The following is a 15519-nucleotide window of genomic DNA, read 5'->3' as shown; positions in this document are numbered from 1 at the left end:
ATAGATCTGTTTAGATCCACTCTGACAGACAACAACAACAACAACAACAAAACTCCCTGAAACTTCCTAGCTCTTCCATCCAGATAGCAAAATTCTCTGTTTTTACTGTTATTTCTATTCCTTATGTTCTATTTTTATTCTTCTTCTTTATGTAAAGCACTTTGAATTACCATTGTGTATGAAATGTGCCATACAAATAAAATTGCCTTGCCTTGCCTTTTATTCTCTGTATAAAGTCATGTGGTCAATGAATTTGTATGAACAGGGTCTGTATTGCGCAGAAGCAAACAATGGGGAAATAGAAGTAGCAAATTAAAAACTGGTCATGGAAAATAGCGAGGATAATTCAATGAATATATAACACAAGCTGCATGACTTCCATTGTGATACACACACAACACAAACTGTGCACATGTCAAACTCACAGGTCACTAAAAAGTCAAGCTTAACAAATACTGGTCAGGTGACATGAAAAGCATGAAAAGATCTGAATTAAGATCAGCTTTTCAAATCAGATGTTTGAATAAATGCCAAAAAAGTTTGTGTAGAACTAGCCTGTGAACCATGTTCATTTTTGAATATGGCTTTGTTCTCTATGTTCTGTAACCTCAGAAATAGGCCATGACTGCAGCTTTGAGACACATTTATATCTCTCAGCAATGACAAAAAAGAACAATGATATACTTATCTGTCAGGGATATGTTTGTGTGTTGCCTTTGAGCTTTTGGATTTTTGTCTGTTTTGGATTTTTTTTTTTTTTTTTTTTTCTTTGACCCAGTTTTCCCCATGTGTTTAATTAATCCAATTCACCTGTGGTCTGTTAATCACCTCATTAATTATCTTATTTGCTCATTTGTTTGGCTTGTATATAAGCCCTCAGTTTTAATCCTGTCTTGTTTAAAGCTGCAGTCCACCATTTTTCCCCTTTGTCACCATCTCTGTTTGAAACCTGCAATTGCAGTCATATGCGGAATAGTTATCTGTACATGCGTTGTGCCTCAGCACAGCTCGTCAGCGCGGATGAATCCAATGCTTGCTGTCAATCACTACACCGGTGTGGATACTGTACTTCAGAATCACATATTCTACATCTTGCTGTGAGAACAGGCTATAAATGATCCGCTACAAGCAGCATCCTCACATGATAAAACCGACTAGCCTGGACGGGACTCCTTTCTGTTTACGAACGTGACATAATGACACAAAGACAAACTGCTGCATGCTCGAATTTCCCGCAGAAATCCTCCAGGTCGCTCTTATTATAAAACATTATTACAAGCTTACCGTTGTGAATCGAGCTAAGATAATGAGATAGCTTTGAACACTGGATGGTTATGTACTTGCTCAATTTATTTTGGACCATTTTTAACCAAAAAAAGTTACGGACTGCAGCTTTAATGTCGTAGATATGTGTGGTGTGCATTCTTCTGCCTTCTTTGTTATATACCTTGGGGGCTATCAAGTAAAGTCTGAGTTTGATTGTCACTAGCCTTCATTGTGTTTATCTACACCAGCAGATTGTGACGGTATCCTCATGTCACTAAACTTAATGCTGAAGTACTGTACAGTTTGTTCCAAATCCAGATTACAAACTAAACTCCAAGATCAACAATAAGGATTTCTTTTCTGCTGGAATGGTTCTACTTGCCCTGTCAATGTTTTCATTTTTTTTTTTATTTTTTTTTTTATCATTTTATATTTAACAATTGTATACATTGATTTTAAATGTGGAACTTTCACTATTATTATTATTATTATTATTATTAATATATAATTAATATAATATGATAAAAATAAGTTCTTTGCAGGTTAATTTCTCCAAAGTGTGACATTAAGATGTTTTCAGGTAGAAATGATACCCCTTTAAATTTCTCGTGATAATCTTGGGACATACAGTATAGCATGAATTGACTTTATGGTACATTTTGTCCTTTGGAGCTTGATGGCCTCTGTTAACATCTCCTTCATTGTATGGAGAAAAGCAACATGATTCATTCCATTCCTTAAATCTTTAAAATGTTGTGTTCCACAGCAGAACAACATCATGCTTCCTTTAATTGACCATTCGCGAAGACCCCCCTCTTTTAGTTACTGTTGCTATGTCCGACAACCATGCCATTCTCTCACCACACATCATGTTCTCACGCAGTGAAAAATACATCGACAGACAAGACAGAGCAGTTTACTTTTGACATGAAACGTCAAAGTCGCAAATTTCAAATTTTGTAATATTTAAAGAAATTTAAACAATAAATACCATTTTGTGGCTCTTTAATGTGTCATGAAGGATCGCTGTAGCGCCTCAGTTCAAGCAGCTCATGAACCAATATCTCTTCCTACTTGTTAAAGGGTTAGTTCACCCAAAAATGAAAATGATGTCATTAATGACTCACCCTCATGTCATTCCAAACCCGTAAGACCTCCGTTCTTCGGGACACAGTTTAAGATATTTTAGATTTAGTCTGAGAGCTTCCTGTCCCTCCATTGAAAATGTATGTACGGTAGACTGTCCATGTCCAGAAAGGTAATAAAAACATCATCAAAGTAGTCCATGTGACATCAGTGGGTTAGTTAGAATTTGTTGAAGCATCGAAAATACATTTTGGTCCAAAAACAACAAAAACTACGACTTTATTCAGCATTGTATTCTCTTCCGGAATCCTTTCCATTGAATTGATTTCATTGAATCCTTTCATCTGTCGGTGTTGGTAATGCACTTTTACGTCACCATGGCTGTTTTTGGCGATTAGGACATCCGCGACATGCACACTTATGCACCATTTTAAAACATATAGCAATACCAAAATACAAACAATGTAGAATAGCTTGAATACAGCGTGCGTCTCCCTCAGACTGTAAACGAAGCTCTGGCGCACCAGATAACATGTTAGCAGCGTCTTACATCAGCAGCGTCACTGCGGAGTCGTGAACCACACTCCGGAGCAAAAGGGGGCGGTAATGCACCAATAAGCTGGATGCCTCCGCCGTAAAACAGGAAAGAAGAAGAAGAAGCGGAGTCGTGAACGTGGATTGACAACAGACACAGAAGAGAAGACAATGCTGAATAAAGTTGTAGTGTGGCGAGGGGGGCGTTCAGCGAGGTCTGCAGCGGGAGAGAGCATCGGGAGATCTTTGGTGAGTGAGCGAGTTAAATGTAAATCACGAACACCTGTTTCTCGTTTCAGTAATTGGCGCGGAGACAGGTTAAAACGCCGCGAGAAGCAGGAGTCGGTGAGAGACAGGGGGACTGCTGACTGAGCCGCTGGTGCACGACACGTTGGAGTGAAGCCCTTTGTGGATTGTATATGCCGTGACCAGAGTGAAGCCCTTTGTGGATTGTATATGCCGTGACTGGAGTGAAGCCCTTTGTGGATCGTATATGCCGTGACTGGAGTGAAGCCCTTTGTGGTTTATTTTGTTTTGTGCCTTGCACAGTTTTTGTTTTACATTTCTGAATTTTGAAATAAAGCTCAGTCAGCAGTTAACCGCCGACCCTGTCCCCTTCCTTCCTACACTAACGAACATTGTTTGTACTACACTGGAGCCGAAACCCGGGAAGAAAGCTGGGTGGCCGCTGCCATGCAAACTTCGTCCTCCCCTTCGACATTTGCGGAAGTCATCGCCTCCCTCGCGGTCCTGCATCAGGAGCAACATCAGGCCGGGCTGGACCTGCGCACCGACCAAGAACGCCGCTTTCAAGCCATCGTGCAGGCCCAGCAAGAGGACCGCGAGAGGTTCCGGAGCTGGATTGACCGGGAGGTTCGCCAGGAGACCATCGGGCAGCCGGCTGCACCTACCCACCTGCCGCTGAAGAAAATGGGGCCATGTGACGACCCCGAGGCCTTCCTCGACTTGTTCGAGCGGTCAGCCGAGGCAAGTGGCTGGCCGCGGGACCAATGGTCCATGAGGTTGGTCCCGCTCCTCTCGGGGGAGTCGCAGGTGGCGGCGCAGCAGCTGCCAGCAGAGAACCTCCTGGTCTTTGACGATCTTCGGCGGGCCATCTTCCAGCGGGTCGGCCGGACCCCCGAGCAGCACCGTCAACGCTTCCGTTCTCTGGACCTGGGCGAGTCCGGCCGGCCCTTCGTGTTGGCCCAACAGCTCCGGGACTCCTGCCGCAAATGGCTACTGGCTGAGGGAACGACATGGACCTGGTTATCGATCGCGTGGTACTGGAGCAGTTTATCACTCGGCTCCCCAAGAAAACCGCCGAGTGGGTCCAGTGCCACCGCCCCACGTCGCTGGACTCAGCCATCGAATTGGCAGAGGACCACATGGTGGCGTGCCAAGGGGTCGGCGAACCCCTACCATCTGCCTCTCTCTCTCCTTCTTTTAATTCCCCCTCTCTCTCTAAACCTGTCCCTCTACCCAGGTCTCATCCGCCCAACCCGCCACGTATTCCGCCCCGAGGGCGGGGTGGAACGGAACAGGGCCCGTATTATGGACCAAGAGCCCCGCCCAGGGGGGCGGGACTCCGCTCCTTCTTCTCCCCTCTCTCCGCGTCAACCATTTAACCCGCTCCTTGCCACAAGAGCGGCGGGCAGGTCTGGGACGGCCTGTTGGCGTTGCGGGGACCCGGAGCACTTTGTGGACAGGTGTCCAGTGATGGAGGTTGGGGCGTTGATCCAGGTCCCGGACGATCCGCAGGCTGCCCCCGGTCAAGCTGGCGAGTACCAAATACCTGTGAGTGTCAAGGGGGGTACGTATCAGGCTTTGGTGGACTCAGGATGTAACCAAACCTCGGTGCATCAAAGCCTGATTTCGTCCGGGGCATTGGATGCAGGCCGCTTGGTTAAGGTGAGGTGTGTGCACGGGGATGTGGTGGAATATCCGTTAGTGCCCGTCATTATTCAATTTAGGGGTCAAAAGCATAGCGTGGAGGTGGCAGTTAATCCGCACCTCCGGCATCCGATAATTTTGGGTACAAATTGGCCTGCATTTAACAAATTATTGGGGTGATTATGCTCGGATGCCTCTTGGGAGAAAAAATCGCGGGATAAGGAGGTGCCAGTACAGGCAGGAGAGACTGATCAGGGACCAGTGAGTTCAGCTTCAGGGGAACAGAGCGAAATTGGAAGACTTATTCTTTCAAATCGCGATGACTTTCCCCTGGAGCAGTCTCACAATGAGACGCTAAAAAACGTGTTTGAAAAGGTCAGCACTATCGATGGTCAGCCTCTCCAGCCTGGACGCCCACTTTCTTATCCGTATTTTGCAATCATAAAAGATAGGTTGTATCGAGTGACCCAAGACACTCAAACAAAAGAAGATACGACCCAATTATTAGTTCCAAAGAGCCGCAGGGAAATGCTTTTCCACGTGGCTCATTCTAACCCGATGGCTGGGCATCTAGGACAAACGGCCACTCTAAATCGTCTCATGACCCGATTCTTTTGGCCGGGCATTCAAGAGAATGTGCGCAGGTGGTGCGCGTCTTGTCGAGAATGTCAGTTGGTTAACCCACCGGCCACCCCAAAAGCGCCGTTGCGCCCCCTTCCATTAATGCAGGTCCCCTTCGACAGAATTGGTATGGACCTCATCGGGCCATTAGAGCGATCAGCAAGAGGGCATCGCTTTGCATTAGTCATTGTGGATTATGCAACGTGATATCCTGAAGCAGGACGGCTCAGTTCGGTTCTGTGTGGACTACCGCAAGGTGAACGCAGTGTCGAAGTTCGACGCGTATTCAATGCCTCGGGTGGACGAGTTGCTTGACGGCTAGGTACGGCTCGATTTTATTCGACACTGGACTTAACGAAAGGGTATTGGTAGATCCCCTTGTCGCCATTATCCAAAGAAAAGACAGCTTTCACGACGCAGTTCGGATTACACAAATTCTTTACCCTTCCGTTCGGGCTGTTCGGGGCACCGGCTACCTTTCAGCGTCTCATGGATAAAATTTTGCGGCCCCATGGTGCATATGCTGCTGCCTATCTGGACGATATTATCATCTTCAGTAATGACTGGCAGCGGCATATGCAGCATTTGAGGGCCGTCCTGAGATCGCTGAGGGGGGCCGGGCTCACGGCCAACCCGAAGAAGTGTGCAATTGGGCGCGTGGAAGTAAGGTATCTGGGCTTCCACTTGGGGCATGGACAGGTGCGTCCCCAAATTGATAAGACGGCAGCGATTGCGACCTGTCCGTGCCCCAAGACCAAAAAGGAGGTTAGACAGTTCCTCGGGCTGGCGGGATATTACAGGAGGTTTGTTCCTAATTATTCGGCCCTCACCAGCTCGTTGACTGATCTAACTAAAAAGGATGCGCCAGATATGGTCCAGTGGACGGAGCTGTGCCAGCAGGCCTTCACCCAGGTAAAGGCTGCTCTTTGTGGCGGGCCATTGCTTCACTCTCCTGATTTTTCTCTCCCTTTTCTGTTGCAGACTGACGCGTCGGACAGAGGGCTGTGTGCTGTCCTGTCCCAGGAGATAGAGGGAGAGGAACGGCCGGTGCTGTACATTAGCCGCAAGCTCTCAAAGAGGGAAGCTAAGTACAGCACCGTTGAGAAAGAATGTTTGGCTATCAGGTGGGCCGTCCTCACCCTCCGCTATTATCTCCTGGGACGGGAATTCACTCTCTGTTCGGACCACACTCCCCTGCAGTGGCTCCAACGCATGAACTATACCAATGCGCGGATCACTCATTGGTATCTAGCATTACAGCCTTTTAAGTTCAAGGTGGTCCACAGGCCGGGTGTTCAGATGGCTGTGGCCGATTTCCTCTCCAGGAATTGGAGGGGGGGGCTGCAGGCCGGACGGCTCCCCGGCCTGAGTCGGGCGGTGGGGGTATGTGGCGAGGGGGGCGTGGTTCAGCGAGGTCTGCAGCGGGAGAGAGCATCGGGAGATCTTTGGTGAGTGAGCGAGTTAAATGTAAATCACGAACACCTGTTTCTCGTTTCAGTAATTGGCGCGGAGACAGGTTAAAACGCCGCTAGAAGCAGGAGTCGGTGAGAGAGAGGGGGACTGCTGACTGAGCCGCTGGTGCACGACACGTTGGAGTGGAGCCCTTTGTGAATTGTATATGCCGTGACCAGAGTGAAGCCCTTTGTGGATTGTATATGCCGTGACTGGAGTGAAGCCCTTTGTGGATCGTATATGCCGTGACTGGAGTGAAGCCCTTTGTGGTTTATTTTGTTTTGTGCCTTGCACAGTTTTTGTTTTACATTTCTGAATTTTGAAATAAAGCTCAGTCAGCAGTTAACCGCCGACCCTGTCCCCTTCCTTCCTACACTAACGAACATTGTTTGTACTACATGTAGTTTTTGTTATTTTTGGACCCAAATGTTTTTTCGATGCTTCAAAATGTCGCAGGATGTCCTAATCGCCAAAAACAAGCACGGCGATGTAAATGTGCATTACTAACGCTGACAGATGAAAGGATTCAATGGAATCAATTCAATGGAAAGGATTCCGGAAGAGAAGACAATGCTGAATAAAGTCGTAGTTTTTGTTATTTCTGGACCAAAATGTATTTTGCTGCTTCAACAAATTCTAACTGACCCTCTGATGTCACATGGACTACTTTGATGATGTTTTTATTACCTTTCTGGACATGGACAGTATACCGTACATACATTTTCGATGGAGGGACAGAAAGCTCTCGGACTAAATCTAAAATATCTTAAACTGTGTTCCCAAGATGAACGGAGGTCTTGCTGGTTTGGAACGACATGAGGGTGAGTCATTAATGACATAATTTTCATTTTTGGGTGAACTAACCCTTTAATTTATATCATCAAATAAGCCTGAATGAACCACATTTCAACCACAGAAAGACATCAGTACACATCATTTTCCAAGTTTAAGTCCACCAACATTAATCTACTAACTCCCCTGATTGCTTTGTCGGATGAAATGGCAGATTCGACATTATGATTGGTTATATCGTCTGTCAATCAAACTCCTGGCGAAGGGTCAATTGGCATGAGAAGAAGATAATGACATCGAGGACTAATTTGGCTTGGCCTGTACTGATTATCTGCCTGATTGAATAACCCACCTCTTTCTCTGACATTAATCTTCTGGACCTCAGGAATGAGGAATCTGTAGACGAGTTCTGCCACAATCTCTTCTGACTGCTGACTGTTTCTCCTGCACGTATACACAGACCAAGAAAGATATAACACAGGCCCATTAGAGCGGATCCATTCTGTTTGTGACAAAGAAAATGCTCTAAGAAATGCTGGCAGCCTCACCGAAGGAAACATAACAATGATCTCTGAAACTTGGTCGTACAATGTTTATTAGTTTATTTATATATCTGCAAATACACAGCATCTGATTCTAGTGACTTCCCACAGCTGTGCTGACACATCTGACATCCCTAATTTATTATTTATTGAGGGACGAAATTTGTGGACATAGAGGTTTTTCATACATATTTCATATTTCTCAGGCTGTAACTGTTTCTCTGCATTTCACATTAAAGGATAAGAAGGGTTTTAAGTTTTTGAACAGGCAGAGCACAATAGGAGGAAGTCACCCTGTAGACAAATCTAAGCATGGCTTTGTACATTATACTTTCAGGACATACTGAAAGCGGAAGTGAGTCATATGTATACCTTAAAGGGATACTCCCCCGTTTTTTCATATTAAACTATGTTATTCCCTTAACTAAGACGAGTTGATACATACCTCTCTCGTCTCAGTGCGTGCACTAAATCGCTCTGTCTTGCGGCAAAACTTTGTTAGCACTTAGCTTAGCCCAGTTAATTCAATAGGGGCCAAGCAGAGAAGCTACCAAACACCTCCACGTTTTCCCTATTTAAATACAGTTACTCGAGTAGTGTAACTCGACCTAGGACGGTGACACAAAACAAAACGTTGCGCTTTTCTAAGCATGTAAAATGGATAACTATATTGTATGGCGGAATACCATAGCAAGTGCTCGGGAGCACTTTGACTTGGCGCAGTAATCCTCCTGCCGCTCCCTCTCCTCCTCTCTCTCATTTCCGTCAATAGAACCAACGACACTTTTACAGGAGAGGGAGCGGGGGCCGGTGAGAGGACTTTTCACGAGTGAAGATATTACTGCGCCATTTGGTAGCTTCTCTGCTTGGCCCCTATTGAATGAACTGGGCTAAGCTAAGTGCTAACAAAGTTTCACCGCAAGACAGAGCGATTTAGTGCACGCACTGAGACGAGAGAGGTATGTATCAACTCGTCTTAGTTAAGGGAATAACATAGTTTAATATGAAAAAACGGTGGAGTATCCCTTTAAATGCCTTATTTTATCAGATAGTTTTTTTTATTTTTTTTTTATCAAGATCTCTATTTTGATATGTTCTGTCTTTACTAAATGCTCAAAGATGTATGAATGAATGGAGAGATAAAAAATAATTGAAAACATTCATGTCAACACTGTTTGGGTCTGTGATTCATACATCCTTGGCAGCTCACAAATGATCTTGAACCTTATAATAAAACCTTTGACGTATGCGACTTACAGTGACAAACATGATGTCAGTACAGGGCTGATTTAATCTTTTCAATGTATTTAAATCTAAAGGTGCATTTATTTATTTTATTCCTTTTTTTCAGGAAAGTTCAGTGAATTGGTTTGTTTTGGCAATTTGAAAAATTTATTTTTTTTCTGCTGAAATGAGTAGCATGATTATAAGAGTTTGTGGTTCATTGTCATCAATGAGTTGTTTAGCTGTGAGATCTTGAAACTGGCTTTAACTGGATAGCAATAGCATTCGAGCATAGAAACGTACGTCTCCTCCGTGGCATAGGTGATGGTGTTCAGCTCCTCAGCTTTACGGTGTATCTCCTCTCTGGCCTGGGCATCAGCTGTCTGGTTAATGGAGCCCAGAATGACATCTTCCAGGTACATGTCTACTGTGTCTTGATGCACCTTGACCACCTGATACCAAAAGATATACAGATAGACAAGAGACCTCTGATAGAAAAAGAAGATTGCAAAGCTGCTGGTTGCAGTACAAGATGAAAATGTGCATGACTAGGACACACATAAAAAATACATAAGGTGAAGTTTGATTGCTTCGTGACAATAGTGGACAATTCTGTGGGAAAAAAACAACAACAAAAATAACCATTTTTTTATGTTCTACTGTTCAAAAGTTCGAGGTCAATCAGAGTCTCTCACCAAGGCTTCATTTATTTGATCAAAAAATATTAATATGATAGCAATGTGTTGATTCATGTTAAAACATGTTAGAAACATGATAACACTGTTAATGCTAGACAAGCTAGCAATGTTTTAAATCATGCTAGAAAATGTTAACAATGCTAAATCATGCCAGCAAAGTGTTAAATCATGTTAGAAACATGCTAGCAATGTATGAAATCATGCTAGCTACAAAGGTTAAAATGTTTGTTAATTAATGGTATTTGTTAAGGCATGCTAGCAACAGGCTAAAATATGTTATCAGTTTGCCAAATCATGCTAGAAGCATGTTAGCATTGTTAATTCAACGGTAGAGACATGCTAACAACATGCTAAAATATGTTAGCAGTTAATTTATGCCAGAAGCATGCTAGCAAAATGTTAAAACATGCTCGCAATGTGTTAAATAATGCTAGAAAAATGTTATCAATTATGGTAAATCATGCTAGTAAAGTGTTAAATCATGCTAGAGACAAAATTATCTATCTACTTTTTGACTTCAGTGTCACCTTCAAAAATCATTCTAGTATGCAATTTTTTTTATTTTTTATTTTCAATGTTTAAAACAATTGTGCTGTTTAATATCGAGGCAACAATGATACATTTTCTGTTTACTGTCACTTTTGATCAATTTAATGTGTCATTAAAAATATTAATTTCTAAAAAAATAGAAAAAACATATTTTGAATGGTAGTGTATGTTCAAGGGATTTTGTTGGGTAGAAATAAGAGCACATTTATTGTCAACTGATATTCTAGTGACCTGTTTAAATATCTCATCCTCCTCTCTGCGTCTCCTTTCCTCTATCTGCCGCCTTCCACTCTCCTCAGCCTCACGAATACGGCGATCTCTCTCAGCCAATAGTGTGAAGGCATGGATTCGCCTTTCCTCCTGCAGCCGGACCAACTCTTTTGACAGAAAGTCCAGCATGTCCACGATCACTCCCCCAGACAGGCCAGCTATACAGGAATCAATCTGAGACACCTGAGAGAAAGACAGTGGGAGAAGGAATAAGAATCTAATCAGTTTCATAACTGAGTTATAGTTAATTCTTGCATCATTGTTTTGTTCAGTGATTGTTTTTATTTAAAGCACAAACACTCAATTATTTAAAGGGCTCAAACATATTTTTTAAATAATTTTTTATCCCAAGATTACAATGTTTTTAATTTCTTTTTTTTTTTTTTTTTTTTACAAAATGTTAAGATCAGAATGCAATGATCAGTGACTTTATTAAAAACAGCTTGCAGTAGTTTTAATAATTTTTACTGGTGGGGTGGGGGGAGGAATTTTGAATTCTGAAAATTACAGAAAAAAACATGAATATTGTTATCATAGTACAAAAAACTGTTTCATTTCAAAACAGGAAAATCTGACACTTAACGACATGACCCATGAGAACCCATAAAAGCCTGACAAGATCAGTGGTATATGTGAAAGCAGAGGTGATGTTGTAAATGCCTCAAAAGACATATTTAGATTGTACTAAGATAAGTATGTAGTTTTATCTGTCAAAGTTCGCATGGTACAGCAGGTGCTTCGTGTCATATCTGAAGTGTTTATATCTCTGGGCTTACTCTGTCAGACTGGATGTCTCTCTGTCTCTGCAAAGCGAGTGTGGCCTGTTTTTCCGCCTCCTTCTTGTCCTGTTCTTCCTTCTGCAGTGCGTGGGTGGTACGCAGTTCTTGGATCAGTTCCAATCGTTTCTCTTTTCCCTCGAACATCTGACAACCATCAGACATCATTATCCATTCAACAACTACACAAGACATCAGTTAGCAAAACATGCTCCACCCACTAAGCTTTACCTGATTCTGGGTGGATCTTCCTCTGAGCACTTTCTGCAGAAATATAATAGCCAGTTCCCTTTCCTCATCTCCCTGTTATAGAAATTGATATCTCAGAATGATAAACGAGACATACGAAAAGAATGACATAATACATGAAACAAAGAGAGTCAATGTCCACTACACTACTGTTCAAAAGTTTGGGTCCAGTAAGAGTTTTTAATGTTTCTCTTATGCTCACAAATGCTGCATTTATTCAAAAATACAGTTAAATGTTGTGAAATATTATAACAATTACTACAATAGCTGTTTTTATTTTAACATATTTTAAAATGTAATTTATTCCTGTGAATAAAGTTGAATTTTCCGCATTATTACTCATCTTCAGTGTCACATGTTCCTTCAGAAGTCATTATAAAATGTTGATTTGCTGCTCAAGAAACATTTCTTTTTATTATCAATGTTGAAATCAGTTTAGCTGCTTAATTGTTTTGTCTCAAGATGCACACCAGTTATGTTTTTTTCTAGTGTATGTTTATAAAAGATACTTAAATATCCTAATTGAACTACGACCTAATCCTGGCTTAGGTTAAGACCTAATCCTGGCTTAGGCTAAGCCCTGTATGTGAAAGTGGGCCATAATGACTTAAAATACATAAACTTTTAATTTGACATTTTTATGAAAATCATGAAATTGCACTGTATTTAGGTACACTTGAGTTTAGAGAATCACAAAAGTGTGTTCATACCTACAAGCTACCCAAACCACAGGTATTCAGACACGTTTTGACTTGCAAACTGCACGTCAGAAGGAAGACCTGAATTGTCTACAGTATGAACGTGGGCTGTACCTCAGGAGGGTCATCCACCGCAGGGGTCAGGGGTCGTGGAGCAGGTTTTTCCGTCTTAACAAGGAACCGTAGAGGCTTCTTTTCCTCCCTGCAGACCTTTTCATCTTTCAGAGCCTAGTGGGGAAAGACAACTCAGGGTGATATCTGTCACTTCACATCTTCCCACAGTGTGAGTAAGTGTGAAAAGCACCCAGCAGCTCATTACCTGATGAGTCTTCATGAGCTCTAGTTCTCTGCGGGCTGAGCGTGTGATGAAGCCTTTAGTCACTTTAGGTCTTGGCACCTTAATTTGAGGCTCCATGACAGATGGAGAAAAACCTGCTTCCAGCTCTAACAGACCTAAGAAAGACATAGATGTTACTGCAGATCTTTACTACTTATTTTAAATCAGATAAAATCATTTTTTTAAGTCAGTGGTGTTTGACAGTGTACTGTGTGTGAAAAGATCCAAAAAACATTGTAATTGCTTACAAAAGTCATAGCACATCTGTCAGTCAGCTACATGATTTGATTTGGAAGAAAAAGAAAGAAAGAAAGAAAGAAAGAAAGAAAGAAAGAAAGAAAGAAAGAAAGAAAGAAAGAAAGAAAGAAAGAAAGAAAGAAAGAAAGAAAGAAAGAAAGAATCTTAAAATTGTTTTAAAATTTGTAAAACATTGTTTGATATGAAATTAAAAATATCAGAGCATATGTGAAGAAATTGATAAAAAAATAAAAAATAAAAAAATAAACAAAAATCATTAACAAGAAACGTTACTGTGTCCCAAAAAGTCAGAAGGAAAACAACCTAGCTGATCTGTAAACAGAATCAGACCTTGGTACGTGCTGAGAAAGTGGCTTTTAACCACACTGCGGTTGGAATTTCGCTCAGGGAACTGGCCAATCCGAGACAGAGGAGCGTATGTCTGAGACCCATAATCTGAATAATCCTTTATAATATCACGTCTTTCCAGCTTTCCCTCCACATTTCTCCGCTTTGCCAGAAGCTTCCGCATTGCTGTGAGAAACAGGAAGACATGATAGATAAAATTATGTCTGTTTTTAAATGCCTATTTCATAAATGAGGATAATCTGACTTAAAAACGTAATCAGATTCAAACACAATGAAAGTCGTGGTCAGAATTATTGGCACCCTTGGTAAATATGAACAAAGAAGCCTGTGAAAATAAATCTGCGCTGTTAATCCTTTAGACCTTTTATTTAAAAAATAAATAAATCACACAAATCTTACCTTTCATTGAGGTTAAACAATTGAAAATGGAGGGAAAATCTCATAATAAAATAAATGTTTTTCTCTAATAGACATTGGCCACAATTAATGGCACCCTTTTATTCAATACTTTTTACAGCCTCGTTTTGCCAAGATAAGTCTTCACCTATAATGCCTGATGAGTTTGGAGAACACCTGACAAAAGATCAGAGACCATTCCTACATACAGCATCTCTCCAGATACTTCAAATGTTGATAGACTCTCCTGTTCAGTTTTATACAAGATTCAGGTCAGGGGACTGGGACGACCATGGAAGAAGCTTCATTTTGTACTCAGTGACGCATTTTTGTGTTGATTTTGATGTTTGTTTTGAATCATTGTCCTGATGGAAGATCCAACCACGGCACATAAGATTTATAGCAGAAGCGGACAGGTATTGATTTTTTATTACATAAAATCTATAATGCCATATTTCTGAACAAGATGTCCAGGACCTCTGGCAGAAAAATAGTCCCACAACATTAAAGATCCAGCAGTATATTTAATTGTACACACAGTATACTTTTTTCCCCTGTGTGCACCGAACCCATCTCATGATAATAGCTGCCAAAACTGTTTTTTTTTTTTTTTTTTTTTTTTTTTTTTATCTGACCATAAAGCCCGGTCCTGTTTGAAGTTCGAGAACACAGGATTTTTCTTGAAACCCACCCAAACAATTAGTGGTGCTGTTTGATACTGTATATGTTTTTTTGAGGCTTTCTGACCCCAAGACTAAACTATTTTCTGCAATTCTCCACCTGTAATCTTTGGACACTTGAACTATCCTTGCCAAGTATTAAGATAATATAGACATACATCCTCTTCCAGGCAGATTCATTTTGTAAAGCTCAACGATCTTTTGTTGCACATCAGAACTCTATTCCTTAGATTTCTCCAATTGTGATGATGGATGATTAAGGGAAGTTAGCCCTTGTGTTACTTATACTCATGTGAAAGTCATGGCTAATTTCATGTTCCTAGGTTAATTTCATGTTCCTAGTCACATTGGTGTGCTAAAAAATTGTAAATATGATGGGGAATATACTTCAGATTTTATTCATAAGAATGTTTGGGGGTTCCAATAATTGTGGCCAATGTGTATTAGAGAAAAACTTTTTTTTTTTTTTTTTTTTTTTTATAATGTAAAGACTGCAAGCACAGTTTTCTTTGCTTTGTTTCTGTAAATGTGGAAACGCCCATGAGTGCAGGATTAGTCATTGATATTTTTAGTCTGAAGAGAAAGATTTTAAATGTGTTTGTCTGCTAACAGTTATTTAGTCAATGTTTAGAATGGTCTCAACAACCTCAGTTGAGAGACTGAAATCTATGAGCTGGTACCCCACAGCTTCCATATCTCAGGCCGGTATTGTGCCCAGAACCTGGGAGAAAAGGTCCGTTTTGGTCGGAATCTCCACGGAGAGGCTTTTAGGAGAGATATTAGGTAAAAAAAACACACTTAGGCTGGCCAGAATGGAGCAACTGGCAATAGGTGAACTGACAAACCCTGGCTG

The 15519-nt window shown here is 41.7% G+C and overlaps 1 protein-coding gene across 4 annotated transcripts in view; it reads right to left on the bottom strand.

Moving 5' to 3' along the window:
• The window catches only part of cfap91 (cilia and flagella associated protein 91), a 34103-nt gene that overhangs the window by 5803 nt on the left and 12781 nt on the right, over nucleotides 1–15519 (bottom strand). The window contains exons 9-16 of one of the 4 annotated variants that reach the window (XM_067410455.1): nucleotides 13573–13755; nucleotides 12967–13100; nucleotides 12762–12875; nucleotides 11932–12003; nucleotides 11701–11847; nucleotides 10886–11107; nucleotides 9711–9859; nucleotides 7994–8085 (exon numbers count right to left, since the gene is read on the bottom strand). In XM_067410455.1, the coding sequence (XP_067266556.1) occupies nucleotides 7994–8085; nucleotides 9711–9859; nucleotides 10886–11107; nucleotides 11701–11847; nucleotides 11932–12003; nucleotides 12762–12875; nucleotides 12967–13100; nucleotides 13573–13755 (1113 nt within the window). Of the gene's footprint in view, nucleotides 1–7993; nucleotides 8086–9319; nucleotides 10020–10885; nucleotides 11108–11700; nucleotides 11848–11931; nucleotides 12004–12761; nucleotides 12876–12966; nucleotides 13101–13572; nucleotides 13756–15519 lie in introns of those variants that run through there. The other 3 variants (XR_010897155.1, XM_067410456.1, XM_067410457.1) reach the window with 3 other exon arrangements.

Source organism: Chanodichthys erythropterus, chromosome 14, assembly GCF_024489055.1.
Source record: "Chanodichthys erythropterus isolate Z2021 chromosome 14, ASM2448905v1, whole genome shotgun sequence".
Taxonomy (NCBI): Eukaryota; Metazoa; Chordata; class Actinopteri; order Cypriniformes; family Xenocyprididae; genus Chanodichthys; species Chanodichthys erythropterus.
This window is presented reverse-complemented; position numbering and strand designations above follow the sequence as displayed.